The 19388-nt window shown below is 47.4% G+C and overlaps 1 protein-coding gene across 1 annotated transcript; it reads left to right on the top strand.

Annotated features, from left to right (window-relative positions):
• The first annotated feature begins 363 nt into the window (after nucleotides 1-363).
• On the top strand, nucleotides 364-17496 carry LOC307226336 (aquaporin-3-like). The gene is made up of 6 exons (XM_079995095.1): nucleotides 364-571; nucleotides 11398-11524; nucleotides 12145-12282; nucleotides 13375-13493; nucleotides 13624-13841; nucleotides 15293-17496. The coding sequence occupies exons 1-6, from the start codon at nucleotides 464-466 to the stop codon at nucleotides 15477-15479; spliced, it is 897 nt and encodes a 298-aa protein (XP_079851221.1). The 5' UTR covers nucleotides 364-463; the 3' UTR covers nucleotides 15480-17496.
• Nucleotides 17497-19388: the final 1892 nt, after the last annotated feature.

The following is a 19388-nucleotide window of genomic DNA, read 5'->3' as shown; positions in this document are numbered from 1 at the left end:
AAGTGGTGCTTCAGGTTAAGAACAGTTTCAGGTTAAGAACGGACCTCTGGAACGAATTAAGTACTTAACCCGAGGTACCACTGTACTTCCCTTGATCTGGAGGGCGCCAGGTTGGCAAATGCAGTGCCACTGGTGGAATGAGTTGAATCAGTTGGGTTGTGGTTTTAACTGCACATGAGTAATACTACTGGAGGGGGTGGAGCAGAGGAGCTAGCAAAACCGCCCACTCAGCCTTACGCTGTCAAGAAAAAAAGGAAGAAGGGGTGGGAGAAATTGCAGTTGAAGATAAGTTGGTGAGGGTGGAGTTTTTCAGGGGAGGTGTGCCCAGGATTCCTCTCCCTTTCTGCACGTTTATAAGGCGAGGCAGGTCTGCTCAAGAGCTACAGAGAGCCAAGCTTGGAGAGCTGAGAGGGACTCTTGCTCAACTTGACACAGAAAGCAGAGAAGAGGCAAGGCAGAGATCATGGGACGGCAGAAGGACCTTCTCTCAGCCATCGGCTTGAGGCTGCGGATCAGGAATAGACTTATCCGTCAGGCCCTGGCTGAGTGTCTGGGAACCTTGATCCTGGTGGTAAGTAGATTTTGGGGGAGCAATGGGCTTGGGAGACAGGAGAAGTTTTGGATTTATTGCATTGCACAGATGTAAGAGCCCAGATTCAGCTTCTCAAAAAAGTTGCTGGATAGTTTGTTGAGTGGTGATTCTGTGTGGTTAAAAAGGGTTTGGCAGAAATTTTGTCTCTGCACAACTGCTTTTAATGGGATGTTTAGCAACAGAAATTCACCCTTTTTTGTGTCCTGGTGGAGGGGGTTGTCTTCAGAAACTAGGGAGGAATTGGAAATAAAACACTTTCAAAGGTCAAAATGTCTTGGAACAGGAAAGATTTTGAGTTACACAGAATGGCAGCAAACAGTCTTGAAGCGTTCTGTGTAACCTGAAAGCCTGCATGTTCACACAGCCAGCCAAATTGACTCTCCAAAAAGATAGAACTGCAGGCAAGTTTGCATTTTTTTTACGAGGTACCCTGTAATCTCTCCCCGCAGCACCTCCAGCCTATTAATTCACAAGCAGAATTCTACAGTTAATATTCACAGGAGCAATGTCTCATTTTCACAATAGCCTTGTAAGGTATGCCCTCCTCATAAAATCCCATTTCACAGATTGAGAACTGAGTCTAAGTAACTTTGCCAACCTGGTGCTCTCCAGAGATTTTGGACTACAACTGTAACCAGCACAGAGTTCGAAACAACTGGAGGCCACGAGGTTGGCAGAGGCAGTTTTAGGTGTGCACTTATACTGTGAAAGTGGCCGCCCTTTCCCTGTTTTAAAATCATAAAAATTAAGAAAAGTGGCTTCCAGATGACCTGCTCCTTGAGCATTCCTGCCAATTTGCTTGCCCAAAGTCTGCTGGGTGGGGAGGTGATACGGCGTCAGCCATTGGCGGAGCATTTGTCCTGAAATGTTTGCAGGGAGGTTAGACATTGTTGTATTAAGTGAGCGTCATCCTGTGCTTTCCAGCGCATTTTCCTCCCTTCCCTTCCCTCGTCTCCAAAAACCTTCCCTTTTGCGGGAATTGGACTTGTTTTGCTCAAATGGCACAACGTTAATTTGCTGGCTGAAAACCCACCTGAAAAGAGTGGCAGCCTGGAGTTGTCTAGAGATGGGGATTCTGCAGAAATAGGTTGTCCGAAAGACCCCGATGTGTGTGGGTTGTGCGGTCAGTGCTGTTGGCTTTCCCTGTCAGGTGTGGTGGGTGTTTTCAGATGTGTGTGTGTGTCACTTGCCATTGTCGACACAAATGTTCACAATTATCACAGCCCCAGTTGAGTGCTTTGCCTCTCTGCTGGGAATGTGAGATTGGTCTGAATGGGTTTTACTTTGGAAGAAGGGATAGCTGGCCTAAGAATGCCTTACTTGCTGCTGGTACCTCGGCACTTAACTGTTCAATTTATAGAAGGTCTAACATTGAGGAAGCTCTTTGATTGAACTCCTGGGATCTCTAGGGAGGGCTAGAAGAGATCTGAAATACTGGAGAGCTGCTGCCCATTTCAGCTTCAAATTTCTCCTTTCAGCTCCCTCTGTCCTCACCCTCCAATGTGCTGGAGGGTTGTCACGCTCACCAAGCTGTGATGCATAACTCATTCCAAAAGCTGGAGAGAGATTCCCAGCTATCAGGACCCTGCCATTCGCCCCCATCAGCCAGCTCCCACCAGCCACCGGGTATTATTCGGTAACAAGCCATCCTGCACAGGAATGTCTGGCCAGAAGCGCTAAGAATAAAATTATCTTCCATCTACCCCTGGGCTGAATTCCTGAAGGCCAGAGGTCTCGGGCTGTTGTAGCACAACTCGGTTGCAGAACCCCTGTCGTTTCATTGCGACCTGACTATACCTTTTCCATCTTCTAGCTTCTTATTTTTCAACTCCATTGACAGCTCCCTTCCATTTTAGCCATCTATTACCGGCTGCAATCGATTTTCATCAGGCACCAGCTCTCACCACTGTACTGCACTGTCTTGTTGGAAACCCAGCCAGATGGGCAGGGTAGAAATAAATTATTATTATTATTATTATTATTATTATTATTATTATTATTACACCCATGCAAATCTGCCATCTTGTACATGGCAATTTACTGGATAACTTTTTAAAAACCCAAACCCAAGCAGACAGGCCCCTGCCCCGCAAAGGTTACAATTTAAAGTTTCACAGTAATGTGGGACCAGACATGGGGAACGGAGGGACGGGAAGGATGGAAAAGGCAAGGGGTAACGAATGATTTCGTGAGAAGCCTTTAAAATGGCATTAAAGAGGGAAGTCACTGTGTATAATTTCTCTATATGTATGCCCAGACTTCAGAAGGAATGGGAGGAGCTGTCTGTTAAGAGATCCTTCAGAGCGCTGGGAACAAGGAAGCGTTTTCAAAGTGTCCTGAAAGGCATCTGATCTGTTCCCAAGTTCAGCTTTTGTGGCAGAACGCCAGAGAAGCCCTTATAGGATTTAACTGAGCGAAAACCAGAGCTGTAAATTTAATTGATTAGAGCGCAATCCAAACCATGTCTCCTTAGAAGTGAATCCCTTTTAATTCAACAGCGGGGCTTGCTTCCAGGTAAATGGGGTTAGGACCACAGCCTTAGCTGGTTACATTAATCAGTTAGGAAGACCTCTCCAGGGACTGAAAAGACACCTGGGTGAATTAGCCAAAAGATTCCCCTTCATAATGTATTGTTTTAAATGTAAATATTTATTTTAAAATTGCACTATTTTAAATGCAAGTGTTTATTAGGATGCATGAAAATGTGTGCAAATTTAATTATTGGACAGTCCAACCACAGCTGTCAACTTTTCCCATTTTTAAAGGCAGTGGCGTAGCGTGGGTTGTCAGCACCCGGGGCAAGGCAAGTAATTTGCGCTCCCTAACCCGTGGATTAGGGACGCAGGTGGCGCTGTGGGTTAAAGCCTCAGTGCCTAGGACTTGCCGATCGAAAGGTTGGCGGTTCGAATCCCTGCGGCGGGGTGCGCTCCCGCTGCTCGGTCCCAGCGCCTGCCAACCTAGCAGTTCGAAAGCACCTCCGGGTGCAAGTAGATAAATAGGGACCGCTTACCAGCGGGAAGGTAAACGGTGTTTCCGTGTGCGGCTCTGGCTTGCCAGAGCAGCGATGTCACGCTGGCCACGTGACCCGGAAGTGTCTCCGGACAGTGCTGGCCCCTGGCCTCTTAAGTGAGATGGGCGCACAACCCCAGAGTCTGTCAAGACTGGCCCGTATGGGCAGGGGTACCTTTACCTTTACCTTTAACCCGTGGATTTGCGCCCCCTAACCTGTGGATTTGCGCCCCCTAACCCGTGGATTTGCGCCCCCTAACCCTAACCCCCAGATGTTGTGCCTGGTGCGGCCGGCCCCCCCTGCACCCCCCATGCTACGCCACTGTTTAAAGGGAAATTCCCTTATTCCGAATAGGATTCCTCGCAAGAAAAGGGAAAAGTTGACAGCTATGAGTCCAACCTGAGGCAGTTTACTCTGAAGTAAGCCACACTCTATTCAGTGGGGCTTCCTCCCAGGGAAGCATGCATAGGATTGCAATCTTAGACTGAAATCCTAGGAGGAGTTAGCACAACCAATGCACCAAATGAATACAGATCCAATACAGATTTAAAAGCTGCTTTTCCTCCCACCCCCAAGTTCCCCCTCTATTATCCTGGCTCATTCACTTCACATCCACTTTGCTCCAGGCAGTGGTGATGATCTGCGCCATGATGGCTGATTGTGGGCTGGCACTGGGAGCTTCTCTCGGCTGCTGGAGAAAACATTCTGGGCTGAGCCAGGAGCTCCTTTCAGGCTGACCATTAGGTCCAGTCGTGACCGACTCTGGGGTTGCGGCACTCATCTCGCTTTATTGGCCAAGGGAGCCGGCGTACAGCTTCTGGGTCATGTGGCCAGCATGACCAAGCTGCTTCTGGCAAACCAGAGCAGCGCACGGAAACACCGTTTACCTTCCCGCCAGAGTGGTACCTATTTATCTACTTGCACTTGATGTGCTTTCAAACTGCTAGGTGGGCAGGAGCAGGGACCGAGCAACGGGAGCTCACCCCGTCACAGGGATTCGAACCGCCGACCTTCTGATCAGCAAGTCCTAGGCTCTGTGGTTTAACCCACAGAGCCAACCGCGTCTGAAGCCTTTTATACCTTGGGCCAAAGTTCCTCCTCCTCTGGGGGCCTAGCTTGGTGGGGCTGAGGAGCAGGAGGGGGGAAGAGGCTGGCCGTGGGGTGTGGCGCCCTGGGCCAAGCAGGAGGCCCCCATAGCTGCTTGTCTCGAGGAGCCATCAGGCCCCAGCTGCTCTCTTTATCAGCTCCTCGCAGGCAGCAGGACCAGGCACTGAGCACACAGCCCAGGAGATGCCCTGGAAGCTCACAGTCCGAGAGCCATTTTGCAGGGGCAAAACACACCCCACAGACCCATTTAGACCCATTGCACAGATGAAGGCGCAATGGGAGCCGTAAGGGAAATGTCCTGGGTGACGCAAACTCAGAGCTCCTCTCAACGATCCCCCAAAAGGGGTGGTCTAGGATTGGCAGGACTCTGGGGGAAGAGGGGCTGGAGTCTGGCTTGAAAGAGGGGGGCAGTGGTTTGTAGGGAACTGGGCCGGCCAGGAGGAAAGAGTCGGAGGCAGGGGAAGCTTCAGAGCTGGAGGAAGAGGAGGAGGAAGAGGCAAGGCAAGGAAGGGCCAGGGGTTCCTTCACCCCCTTCTGCATCTCAACTCTCTCAGAACCAAGCGAGGACTGAACAGGATTATTGGGGGGTAAATTATCCTTGCAATTTCCACCCAGAGACAGGAGGCAAAGGGCTTCACTCGCAGTTCATCTCAATACAAAAATCTCCAAATGGGTCTGACCTTCAATGCCTAAAACTCAAAGGATCTAGAGATCACGCTAAGGGTGTCCAAATTCTGTGCGACTGCCATAAATCTCAGGGAACAAGCTGTCCTACCAAAATGATTAAGGTTTTAAACGACAATTTTAGGTTATATTTTAGTGATCAAGATTTAATATATATTTTTAATTGCCCCTATATCTGAATTGTCTTTGTTATACGCAATTGCAATTCAATGGATTCCTGTTGTGTTTTATTATTTCCCTGATATTGTCAGTGAGGCGGAACTGGTCTGTGGCCGTAATAAATTCAATTCAATACCTGGCTCTCGCTCTGAGATGGATTGTGGGAGGCAGGGAGGCAATGAGTGCAAAAGCACTTTGCCTGCTGGAAACCCTCCTTAAGAAGCTGAGGTTCTTCTCCACCACCAATGCAGAGGGACTTCTGAGTAAACGTGTAAAACTCTGTGTGGTAATCTCAACTCGGGTTTCTTAAAGCCTTAGTGAGAACTTCAGCTTTTTCTGCAGTGAGAACTTTCACTCCTGTACGCCTTAGGGAATTCCTGCTTCTCAGAAAACGCTTCCATCAGTGCCAGGTTTAAGAAATTAATCTCAACACGCCCTGCAATCATTCGAGATCCATATCACATCTTCATTAGAGCAAAGGAAGCCTGCAAAAGCCTCCAGGTGAGACAGTCCACCCTGCGAATGCTCCAGGGATTTGCTTTCAACAGAGAAACAGCTTCCATCGGAGTGTTTTTAAATGAGTAATAATATATAAGGAGTGTGGAGCTACAGGAAGATGAACTTTAGCAGGGACTAGTAGGCCCTTAAACATCTGCACAAGAGGCAGTAACTGTTGGGCAAGGTCTCTCTACCTGGAGGGCTTGTTATCTACCTGCGGGTACACACCCATCCGGCTCGGCAGGGCGGGGCAGTTGAGCACACAGCAGCCCCAATAAAATGGGACCCAAACCCCTGGAAGGAAAAAGAAAGTGGCGACTTCGAGAGTGCCATAAACTTGCAAAACAGCAGGGAGAAATGTCCTGTTGCAAAAGCCGCCTTGTTTCGTGAGGCCAAACCAGAGCGTTACGCACACAACGTGCAATTTTGTCGCCTTCTGCTGTGATCTTGATCTGGATGCAATTATGCCTGCTCCGAACGCTGGATATTTACATCAATAAGAAAGTTAGAGAATCACAGATCTGTAGAGTTGGAAGGGACCCTGATGATCATCTGGTCCAACCCCCTTCGATGAAGATGATGATGATGATGATAATAATAATAATAATTTATTTATACCCTGCCCATCTGGCTGGGCTTCCCCAGCCACTCTGGGCGGCTTCCAACAAAATATTAAAATACAATAGTCTATTAAACATTAAAAGCTTCCCTAAACAGGGCTGCCTTCAGATGTCTTCTAAAAGTCTGGTAGTTGTTGTTCTCTTTGACATCTGGTAGGAGGGCGTTCCATAGGGTGGGTGCCACTACTGAGAAGGCCCTCTGCCTGGTTCCCTGTAACTTGGCTTCTCGCAGGGAGGGAACTGCCAGAAGGCCCTCAGAGCTGGACCTCAGTGTCTGGGTAGAACGGACAGAACAACCCCTGATAGATGGGCCATCAAGATTCTGTTTAAAACTGAATGTATTTAAATGAATGCACCACCTTCCAAGCGGGTCAGTTCCACTGTCGAACGGCCCTTGCCACCAGAAAGTTCTTCTCAATGTTTAACCAAAATCTTCTTCCTTGTCATTTGAATCCATTGTTTGGGCAGCTGTGCCTGCGTGGGAACAGCAATGCGGCTCTCTGCAGGACTTGCTGTGCTGAGTTGCAGCTGCATGGGTGCAGACCTTAGGCATCAGTAGAACTTATGATATTGCACCTCTCTGAGGGTCCTGCGCTGTGCAGCTGATCCCTAACCTCTTCTCCCCTCAAATCTTGGGGTGCTGGCCTGTTTGCATTGCCAGATGCTCTGCTTTGTTCTCTGGTGGTGAACACTATTCGCTTCTGAGCCAGATGCAGGGATAAAGTCCTCCCTGGAAGTCGCTTCTTAATCTGCCGCTCTCTTTTCCTGCCTTTGCTAAAGTGGTCCAGATCTTTTGTAGTGACATCTGGAAGAAAGTTTTTTTTAAAGGGGGGAGAGTTCAAAGGGGGAAGGCAAACATCTGGTATTTCCCTGCTTGCCGTTAAGACAGTGATCTGAAGGTGGCTTCCTAACACAGAGGAAGTTGGAAACAACGATGCTTCCGAATGCCAGTTTCTGGAAACCACAAGAGGGGAAACTGAGCTCTTGTGCTTGGCTTGCAGGCATCTGGTTGGCTACTGTTGGAACAGGATACGATTGGCCTGATCCAGCAGGATCCTCTCCTTCTCTTCTTACGATATGATTTATCCCAGACTTGCTCACACTCATGCCATTTGGACTTTTTACTGTGGTCACAGAGAAATTAATGAGGCATCAGAGAGAGAGAGAGAGAGAGAGAGAGAGAGAGAGAGAGGTTTTCTCCCCACAATTTAGTCCCCAAATCCGATGCAATATGCCAGCCTCAACCATCCTGGTGGTCTCCAGACCCTCCGTCTGGGACAATCCTGGAATTACAGAAGCAATCTCTGCTTGTGATCATCCCCAAAAGTCCTGCTTTTGATGTCCCTATTTTCACTGAAGAAATGTTGGGGGCGGGCGGGTATGGAATAGGACGTCCCTCTTTTCCCTGGAGAAATGTTGGAGAGGATGCTATCAGCCTCAGACATCGTGGCCACAGGAGTGGTAATCAAATACACCTGGAGGGCACCAGGTTGGGGAAGATTGCATTGTGCAGGTGGCAGGCTTGGAAGGTTTTTCTTCCAACCCATACTCTTCCAAAGGTTAAAGAAACTCGCAGTTGTACTCAAATTTGCTTACTTTAGAAGAGATTTTCTTTTAGCCAATCCGAAAAGGTTTGCACTTCTGTTCACTTGCACCGAAGCCCCACCTCCTGAAAAGACTTGAGCAACATAGCAGCACAGAAAGCTGCCTTCTTCTGAGCTGTGCCATCTAGCTAGTATTGTCTGCACGGACTGGCAGCAGTTATCTGGGCTTTCGGGCAAGGTTTTCTCCCAGGCCTCCTTGGCGAAGCCAGGGATTAAGCCTGCAACCATCCGCATGCAAGGAAGAGGCTCTGCCACTGAACTATGGCCTTCTCCAGCTGCAACACACTGGCCACCAGCAGAGATTTGCAGAATGTGTGCTGCAGCCATCACTGGTGGCAAGTAAAGCCCTCTTGGTTCCAGGGCGCCAGATTTTTAAACTTTAAGGTGAACTGATCCCCCACCTCCTCTTTGTGTGAATGGATCTCCTCGCTAGGAGCTCAGAACCTCTGTTCCTTTAAATGTCAGCCTTTCGTGTTTTTATCTGGGTGTTTGTGACAGATGGCCTAGCTAACTGATTTTGGCAGGTTGGATTAGCATTAGCTGGTATTTGCTGTTGTTTACGCACCGCAACAAAGGAGAGCTGTGAACAGAGGAGGCTTGGCTGTTTTTCAAAAAGAGCAGCGCTGGAGAAAGGCAAACATAGACGGATCTGCCCCATGGGGCCGCTCTCCCTTGGGCAGTCCTCTGTCAATCACCACGGAGGGCTCATCCACACTTGCATGTGGCCCATGTTTTATTCTCTTTGTCCCGAACGAGAGGTTTTTCCTTTGCCTTGCCGCTTTCCCAGGGAAAACCCACCGTTTGCTGCTGAATCGGAACAAATCTCAATCTTCAGAAAACCCGACTGATGTCTGTGATGATTCAGCAGTAAACAGTGGGCTTTCCTGGGGGAAATGGTGGGGGAAATGAAAAACCTCTTGCATGGGAAAGTGGAATTGTGTCCGTTCTCTTCCTGATGCTTTTTACATGGAAAAACACTCTGATAAATTGTTTTCTACCCCCGCAAATGGGTGGCACACAATCTGGGGTGCCATTTAAACTTTGCACCCCAGGCTCCGTAAATCTCTGGGCTGACCCCTACTCTGGGACAAAAGTTTCCTGTGCGCTTTTAGCATAGCTGTCAACTTTTCACTTTTCTTGCAAGGAATCCTATTCGGAATAAGGGAATTTCCCTTACAAAAAGGGGAAACGTTGACAGCTATGGCTCTTAGCAACACTGGGCTCAGGAGGAAATAAGTTTCAAGAAATGCGGGGTTTTGTGGCCTGTCAGTCACTCCTTTTAATCTCCATCTCTCACCCTCCACTATGTGAGGCCGTTCTCTCATTCAAGGTCTCGGAGCCTCGAGATTTGACAAAAGCCTTGAGCAACTCCGACTGAGCCAGGTTTCATTGTTCAAAAGAATCCAGTTTTCCCAGAAGCTTTGAATCAGCCCCTGTTGCTGCGGTTAAGGCTGGTTTGCAAAGGCTGTTTGCGCTTCATGCTTCGTCACCTTGACCTCCCTCGCAGGGAAGTTGTGACTTTGGGCGATAACATTCTTTCTGGGCTAGTCGAACATACACACTGCAAAGACTTTTGTGTGTGTGTGTGTGTTTGTCCTGTACTGATTCAGAGGTCGTAGGACAAAGTTGAAGGACAAATAACCCTTCAGAGCTCTTTGTGTCCAACAAGGAGCAGAAAAACAGAGAGGGGGGGAAACCACTTTGTCTGTTTAAGGAAGGGGAGGAACCCTAATCATAAAGGCAAACAGAGGACTGGCTTGCATAATGCAGAAATAAAAGTTCTTTTCTGTAGGCACGCTGATAAACTTATCCATTACACTGTACATACAGCGTACTTCAAAATCACTAAAGTCCACATTCTGTGCCAAGCTAATCGAAACTGTGCAGCAGGAAATGTGGAATTATGCAGCCTGTTGTGACTGAAGAAATTCAGCTCTTTTGCTTGGTTATTCTACTGTCCATCTTGAGATTTTTGGATTGAAGCTTTGCTAACGTATATGGCATGTGTGCCAATCAGATGGCCGGATCCTGTGTCTCAAATATCATGCTGGTTCCTGTGTGCCCAGTGAATATATCTTTATTTTATACCCAGCCGTCGATTCTGTTGTCAGCAGCTGTTGAAGCCCACCTGCCATGTGGGCTATGCGATAATGTGGCAGAATGATAATTCATTCCAAGCTGAGCTAGGCTGCAGTTTCTTGGATGTTCTGTGTTTTTCAGTGGGACTGAGGATGCAACATTGTCTAGCCTCCCTGAAAGCAGAGACATTAAGCAGACCTTCTTGTCTGATTTTCCCACTAACAAGTTAAGGTGAATGCTCAATATACAAGTATCTGGAAGTACCCTAGAATTTTTGGATTTGTGAAGATCTGCATGATTCGTGGCTCAGCGGATTGACATAAATGTTTTTCTATTTCTGAATTGTGATATTTTGGAGGATATTTAAATCCATAGCTCTAGATCCAACCTACAGGCTACTAATCAAAACAACAAGATCAATAATATATTTAAATCCATGTGAGAGATCAACTTCTCTTATGGCACTTTTTGTAGTGCATAGATGCAAAAGAGGAATCTTGGTTTGGTTTTGATTTTAAATCTTCAGCCTGCCTTCATTCCAAGTTTGCAAAAGTTGCGCTAGCCAGCAAACCATCAGCTAATTCAATAGACTGTCTTGCCCCACCTGCATGTTACAGGTGGGCTGTCCTTCCTTCAACATTTTTAAAACACCACTTATAAGCATTTTAAAAAACTAAACAAAAACAACAACTACACAAATTCCCCAATGAAATCAGAGCCAACAATTTACATTTTGAAAAACTGCTCCAGGACAGAAGGCATGAGTTAGTGACATCACTGCTTCCAGCCAATCAGTGCTGTGCACAACCAACTTCCGCTGTAAACACTCTAAACTGGGTTCTCCTAAGCTCAGTTTAGGATGGAAGGTTGTACACCTGAGAATGTGGTTAGTGAACATCTGCAGCAGGATCACCTCTTAGAATGCCTGAAGAACAGAAAGGGAAATCACTGGGTGCCTTTCATAAAGTAAAATTATACTTTGGTGCTGCTAGAGGATGTGATCCATGAAACTGGATTTGACCAAGATTTTTTTCCTCCTTTCAGGTGTTTGGTTGTGGTTCAGTGGCCCAGTCCATACTCAGCGGTGGAAAAAGCGGACAGTTCCTGACCATCAACCTGGCTTTTGGCTTTGCTGTGACTCTTGGAATTCTGATCGCTGGACAGATCTCTGGTATGTGCCTGAACTTTAATGATAGGACACAGATTTGGCCACAGCTGACTAAGGACCTCCCATTGTGGAATTTAGGTCCGCCTGAATCTTACTGTCTGTGAGTAGGTTTTCCCTTCGCCTTCCAGGAACCGAGAGCAGCACTTGAAGGCTGCAGCCCCAGGCTCACTTACTTGGGAGGAAACCTCATGGGATATGGACTTAACATGAATTTATCTTATTCTAAAGCAGACATGCATTTAAATTTAAGTCATGTGTGATGAGAGAACTCTTGCGCAGTAGCTTACTTTGCATAATTGAGGCAAGGGTTGAAGTGGTTTAAATTAGACATAAATTAAACTTGCTCCAGCTTTGCATTATCCTGAAACAAACCTGTCCTCTTTCCAAGAAGCAACCTTTGCGTCAAGACTTTGACACGTTTAGTCATGTCATGAGAAGGATCCCTGATCCTTGGAGGGTTGCACCACCTACGAGATGTCCCCAGTAATATGAGCAGCCTTAGAACCATAGAATTGTACAGTTGGAAGGGCCCCCGAGCCCAACTCTCTGCCGTGCAAAACCCTCTCCATCTTATGCTTGCCTGGAAACAAAACAAGCACTCTAACCATGGCATTTTTCCACAGGTGCCCATTTGAACCCTGCTGTCACCTTTGCCATGTGTCTTATGGCCCGGGAACCTTGGCTCAAGCTGCCTATTTATTCCTTAGCACAAACCATTGGGGCATTCCTAGGAGCGGGTATCGTCTTCGGCTTGTACCATGGTAAGTGAGCAAGCGCATGGGTTGAGCATGTCTTCCCGAGCCTCTGGAACTTGCCTTTCCTTCCGACTTAGATCTGGAATGGTAATGGGGACTTGAAATTAGCACAGTTCCTTCATAAGAGTTTTAGGACATGGCAGTTTAATTCAGGGCAGGAATTACCATATTTTTCGCTCTATAAGATGCACCAGACCATAAGACGCACCTAGTTTTCGGAGGAGGAAAACAAGAAAAAAAATATTCTGAATCCCAGAAGCCAGAACAGCAAGAGGGATCTCTGCTTTCACTGTGCAGTGCTTTCACTGTGCGGCTATCCCAAAAGCCAGAACAGTAAGAGGGATATCTGTGCAGTGAAAGCAGCAATCCCTCTTGCTGTTCTGGCTTCTGGGATAGCTGCGCAGCCTGCATTCGCTCCATAAGACGCACACACATTTCCCCTTACTTTTTAGGAGGGAAAAAGTGCGTCTTATAGAGTGTAAAATACATTATTTTGCATCATTTCTCCTCTGGTCTGGTGGGGCTCCTCTTTCCTTTGGTGGGCAAGCAAAGTGAATAGTGTTATATCTTGGCCCTGGAGGGGGAATAACCCTGTTTCCATAGAACCTTACAAACCTCAGCATAAGAATGAGGGAATCAAGAGCAGCTGCAACTGAGCTGAAGGAATGCACATTGAGGTCCTGTTGCCTTTAATGTTGAGACTTTGCCTAGAGTCTCCCCAGTTAGTGTACTGGGATTCAGGGGTGGGGAATTTCCTGTAGTCCTGTTGGATTCCAACTCCCAGTAACCCCAGCTAGCCTGACCAAGGGATGATGGGAGTTGTAGTCCAACAACCTCTTGGGTGTGTGTGATTTTCCTGGTTTAAACATAGATGATTTTTTCCCCACAGTAGCCAGCTTTGTTTCTTAAAAACAAATAATTTTTTAAAAAACCAACCCTTTGGGGGAGCGCAGGATCCCCATCCACACTGTATCCTATCTACTGATATATCCCCCCTCAAGAGTAAGACTAATCTTCACCATATATTTATGATATAAAGAAACTGGGAATGGTGGCAAGGCTTTGATGAGATGTCTACTTTGTTTCCTTTTTTTCTAGATGCTATTTTTGAGTTTGGTGGGAACCAGCTATTAGTCACGGGTGCCAACGCCACCGCAGGGATATTTGCTACTTACCCTTCAAAGCACTTGACCCCCGTCAATGGATTTTTTGACCAGGTAAGAATGGGAGGGCCTTTGTAAGGCATTCCGAGCCAAAAGAGCCTGAATGCTGTAAGAAGTGCAAGAGGGAGACAATTTGAGGCGGAGGAAAACCACATTCTCATCTCTTCCTTCTTCCCCTTCTCAGTTCATTGGCACAGCAGCCCTGCTTGTGTGCGTCTTAGCTATCGTGGACCCCCACAACAACCCGGTCCCCAAAGGACTGGAGGCTTTCACCGTTGGCTTTGTCATCTTGGTCATTGGAACATCCATGGGCTTCAACTCTGGCTATGCCGTCAACCCGGCTCGAGACTTTGGACCCCGTCTCTTCACTGCCATTGCTGGCTGGGGCTCAGAGGTTTTCACGTAAGTTGATGTGCCTTCACAGTAGATCATGGGTGGTCCTCCAGAGGTTGCTAGACTACAACTCCCACCATCCTTGGCCTTGCCCATGGTAGCTTAGGCACATAAGAGCTGGAGGGCTGGTTCTTCATCCTTGCAGAAAACGTCATCAACAGGATTTGCTTGCATTTGAATTTTCATTCGTGAGCAGGGAGCTCGTAATAAGGAACTCTGGCTTGGGAACATCACAACTGCTATTGTTTCAAAGGCTGGTGTAATGGTTCTAAGGGGGTTGCTTGTGCGTAAGTTGTCGCCACTCCTGGCTAGGTTCCCTGGTTGAACCCTTTCTCTCTGGACAGCCTTGCACTCGTGGCTGTCTCAGTCGCTGGCAGAATCCGTCAGTGGGTGTTTCTTAAACTTCTTCCAGCAAAGAAGTTCTTTGACGCCAAGTCTCCTCCTACTCTCCCTGCGCAGAAGTCTTCTGCGCAGGGAGGATGTGGGTAGCGGAGTACCCGTGCTCTCCCCACTGGTCTCCGCTGAAGAGTCCTGGAGCCTTCTCTCCGATTCCCCCATCTGCCCCCCTTCACCCCTGGTGTTACACTGATTTCCTTCCCCAGCAGATGGGCTGCCTCTCTCCCTGCTGGGACCCTCTCCGGCATCGCTCTGGAGCCTTCCCTCCGCCTCTGGCTCCGATGGCAGTTCCCTGACAGCTGGTGTTTCAGAGGTGCTATTGCATAAATAGCTGCCCTCCAGCAGTTTCGGTCTCCAGTTCTGATCAGCCCCACTTAGCATAGCCAGCGGTCAAGGATGATGGGAATTGTAGTCCACAACTTTGGGGAGGCATCTGAAGCTCAAGCACTTTCAGTGTTTTGTTGTTGTTGTTGTTGTTTACTGGGACACACTGACAGCAACTGGAGACTTTTATGGGTGGCTTTTGGACTTTGATCCGCCTTCCTGAAATTTGGAGGAGCCTTTAATGATGGAAGGTTAGTGTCCGAGGCTCAATATCCCTGTCAAGACATAGTCCTGGTCTGTGCACCTAGGTAGGATCTGAGGACAATTTAATTGCAAGCAAGTCCTTGGCTGACTTCCTGAGAGATATTTTTGAGGTCAGCACCATCCATGGAGTCTCACATACCAGCTGCCATTGTGAGAGGGAGGAGTTTGGGATTTCTCCATGGAGAATGGTTGAGTTAGAGTGATATTTCCCAATTTTTTGAAAACATGAAGCTAAATTCCAGATGTCCTTTGACCTCAGATCTACTTTTAGGGGAAAAACTGAATTAATAACAGGAGAGGCTGTCGCTGGATGGGGAGTGCTTCCTGGGATGGGACAGGCAGTCTCTTCTGAGAGGAGAAATGGGCCTTGAGGCAATTTTGGATAGAATAAAGAGGAGAAGCACACAACCCAGACATGCCAGATTGGCCGACCTTCCTATCTCACCCATCCATTTCCTTGTGTTTGCCTCTCACAGGACTGGCAGGGGCTGGTGGTGGATTCCCATTGTGGCTCCTTTCCTTGGAGCCACGGCTGGCGTGCTGGTCTACCAGCTGATGATCGGTTGCCATGACGAACCGCCTCAGCACCACCTTCACCAACATGAATGCGACGAGGAGGAAGCCGTCAAGCTGTCCAAGGTGAAGCAGAGGGACAACGTTTGAGGCTCCCTGCAGAAGCGCGACCACCCCTTGGTGTGCCAATGGACTTTTTTTTGTTACAAAAACCAACCAAAAAACCAAAAAAAAACAACCAACAAAAAACAAAGGACTGATAGAACCAAAAAGAAGAGAGCAAGACACACAGTTAGGAATTTCTTCTCCTTACACCCATCCCCCCCCCCCACTTTGCCTCTGCTTTCCCCAATTGCTACACCACCCTTGGTTCATTTGCTTTACAAAGTATGCTGTAAGCTTGAGGATTTGGGGCCTGACTCTGGCTGCACTGGGGAATAGTGTGCGTCACGGAAGTCATCATAGCTGTCAACTTTCAGATTTGAAAATAAGGGATCAGCAGCCTCACCTGTCCCGGGGACAGTCTACGGAATAGCTAACAATCTGGGATAGCAGCGGGAAACGGCGCTGGAATAAGGGAATTTCCCACAAAAAAAAGGGAAGGTTGACAGCTATGGAAGTCATTAAAGCGTTAAGGCCTTCGAAGCCTGAATCCTACTTTTCCCAAGTACCAACAACTCCAAACCTCAATCTTGGCTCCCTGACACCCCCTTTGGCAAGATGCATGCAAGCACATATTGATGCGGGAACACCTTTCTAAATAGTTTTGGGGCGACCAGGTGGGTTAGAGTTAGGAAAAGTATTATGCCATTGCTGCCTATTCCTCCCCGGGCAAATCTCTGCAGGGCTGGTGTCATCTCCTGGCTGCCAAAGTGGGGTTACGGGCCTTGCCTGGCTAATATTTTCCTCAGAACAAGCTATAGCAGAGGAAAGATTTTACGGGCAGGAGTAATTTCGAGCTCCTTTTAGGGATGGGCATGAGAAACCACTGCCTGGAACGTCAACAGGTTGGGAGAACCTGAAGGAAATGTTGGTTTTCATAGGGTGCAAGATTCATTACAGAGGCTCTTTGCCGCATCAAGCTTTGTAAATATAAAGATGTAACACCTTGTTATGTTCTGTCACAGCGTCCGGGCTTTGAAAAAATGTGTGTGTGTGTGTTAGAGAGAGACAGAGAGAGAGCATGTAAATTGAGTTTTTACTTCAGGGTGTTATATATATATATCAATGCCCCTTTACACATTTCCCTAGTTAGCGAGTTTTCAGCTCCATTCATGCCGGCTACAATTCTACACGCTTGAAATCAAGAAGCATAAAGGCCCTTCACTCTCTTGTGGTCTTTTATTGCGATAAACACTAATTCCACCCTAGGCACTCGTTGCAGAAAATGTTGGGATAAAATGGTGCCTGGAACGGTGCTGAATTTATGGCGGTGCCGGCAGTTTCCTTGCACAGGGAGCTGAGCCGAGAGCCCACAAAATAACAATAAATAAATAACAAATTATTGTGAAAATAATAAATTTTTTTTGGGGTGCTGCTGCCAAATTTTGTCCTCACTCAGGGCACCATACTGCCAAAGTCCGCCCCCGCCAGGAACCTGGAAAGCCAGGAACCTTGGTCCATCCGCCAATTGTCTTCACTGATTGGCAGCAGCCTTCTAGGACACATTCCCAGCCTTAGCTGGAGATGGCAGGATTCGAACCTGATTCCTAAGTGACTACACTTAGCATTCATGCCTATGACACAGAGGCACCCCCCGCAGGACCCAACATGGGAGACCTTCTCCATTTAGCAAAGCAGAGCGGTATTACCTGGACCGCTTTTGGGATGCTCTGGGCTTCCTCTTACCCTTATGCTGTCGTTTTGTTGCACAATTCCAATTTATAAGGCAACCAGGTGTTGCTAAAATATTTTCAATTGTGATTTTAAATATTGCACGGCATTCCTTGGAATCGGAACATCGCCCCTCTTGGGGGGGGGGGGGATTCCTTCCTGTAGGGAAAGGTAAAAAAAATCAAGCATGTGCTTCCCACCCAGCCCAATTTGTTGCATAGTTGCAATCTGCCGTGTTGCTCTGATACAATTTGTAATGTCTACACCATTTGTAATGTATTTCCAATTTGTCTTTGTTTTTTTTAATAAAAATAAATGCATATATAAATTGTCTCATTACAGTCTTCAGGGTTTCCTTTTTCAGTTGGTCAGTAATAAAAGTTGGTGGGAAATGCAAAAATAAATAAAAATGCCCAGCAGATTTAAAAAAAAACAAAAAAACTGTGCTACTAGATCCCAGAGGTCTGGTGAGATTGACTCATCGACAGATAGATTGCTGCTTTCTTAGGGTTGCCATATGTCCTCTTTTTCCAGGACACACCCTCTTTTTCTGGGAGTAAAATTTCTGTCCGGATGGATTTTTAAAATGGTCTCTGGCTTTGCTTTTTGGATGAGACATAGACATAACTTGAAGACTTGCTCTCCTCTCCTCTTCTCCCACCCCCTTCAGCAATATATCACAGTTTATATAGCCTACATATAGTAGGGGTATTTAAAATGAGAGTCATCTTCGCATCCTCATTTTTGTTCTTCAAAATATGGCAACCCTAGCTTTCATAGAATTATAGAATTGTAGAGCAGTGGCGTAGCGTGGGGGGTGCAGGGGGCCCCGGCCGCACCGGGCGCAACATCTGGGGGTTAGGGTTAGGGGCGCAAATCCACGGGTTAGGGGCGCAAATTACTTGCCTTGCCCCGGGTGCTGACAACCCACGCTACGCCACTGTTGTAGAGTTGGAAGGGACCGCAAGGGTCATCTAGTCCAACCCCCTGCAGAATATTTTCCCCAACGTGGGGCTCAAACCCATAACTCTGAGATTAAGAGTCTCATGCTGCACCGACTGAGCCAAAGGATCTGATTGGAATGGGCCTGGTGAGCTTCATTTGAGAAAGCATTCCTTGGGAAAGGTGCCACCACAAAGAAGGCCCTGCCTCTGGTAGAAATCAATTCAGTTTTAGATGCGGATGAAGTGGGTCTCCCTCAGAGAAGGGCCAGAAGGAAGGAGGTGGCCAAACCATGGCTGTGTAAGAGGGGAAAGAAACACTTTATCCATGTCTGGAAGTCCAGTGGTTCATGAGTCAGGCTGCAAGGGGATGACAATGAGACTAAATTGCACAGTGTGTCCAGGTCCTAAACCTTCTCTCAAATGTGTCTCTGTACCCAGGAGCCTTCTCTGCACAGGGTGTGGTGTTCTTGTGCATGGAAGATGCAGTCCAAGATGGGATTGTGCATTTTGCAAACAAAACAGCTTTGTGCCACTGCAAAAAAAAACCATCCCATCGCCTCGAACCATAGGCTACTCTACCTGCTGCTGTTGGAAGTTGGAGTATAACATTGTCCACTGTTGTGCTCCTGCATATCGGTAATCTCTCACAGCCCACACAAAAAAGATCCCAGGCCGTTCCACCCCTTAGGCTCACAGACCAAGCCTTCTGCTTGCTGGCATTGATAAATTGCCTCTTGCCCAGGCAGGAGATTAGAAAATGGCTGTGCTCCTGGCTTCCCCACACCCCGTTGGAAATGAGTCAAGGCTTTTTTTCCTGACATAGCTGAACTGGAATTTCAGATGCCGCATTAGTACCTTTCCCTGTTGATATTAATTATAGCAATAGTGATATTGTCTTGGTTATTCTTAAATCACCCTGGTGCGTTATCCCGGGAGTGTGGACTGGGGAAAAGGACATGAGATATTCTTCTGAGCAGAGACATTACAAGTTGCAGGAACGAGCAACTTGCTTAGAGATAAATTTTATTTTATTTTCTCTTGGAAGAAGATTCCACCCAACTCATGGGAAAACTATTTAGAGCAGTGTTTCCCAAACTTTATTGCACCCCCTTAGTTCCACAAATGTGTCCCCAGTTCTCCCTACCCTATAGGTAAAAAAAAGAGTAAAGGACCCCTGGATGGTTAAGTCCAGTCAAATTCGACTATGGGGTGTGGCTTTCATCTCACTTTTCAGGCTGAGGGAGCTGGTGTTTGTCCACAGACAGCTTTCCAGGTCATGTGG

This window comes from Podarcis cretensis, assembly GCF_951804945.1.
Source record: "Podarcis cretensis genome assembly, chromosome: 11".
Lineage (NCBI taxonomy): Eukaryota > Metazoa > Chordata > Lepidosauria > Squamata > Lacertidae > Podarcis > Podarcis cretensis.
Note: the sequence above shows the minus strand (reverse complement) of the source record. Positions and strands in the feature narration are given on the sequence as shown.

Excerpts from the sequence above, each read along its gene's own strand:
- LOC307226336 (XM_079995095.1), top strand. The coding sequence starts at position 464 with ATGGGACGGCAGAAGGACCTTCTCTCAGCCATCGGCTTGAGGCTGCGG. Across the intron at positions 572-11,397 it reads TGGGAACCTTGATCCTGGTG|GTGTTTGGTTGTGGTTCAGT; the intron begins GTAAGTAGATTT and ends TCCTCCTTTCAG. Across the intron at positions 11,525-12,144 it reads GATCGCTGGACAGATCTCTG|GTGCCCATTTGAACCCTGCT; the intron begins GTATGTGCCTGA and ends ATTTTTCCACAG.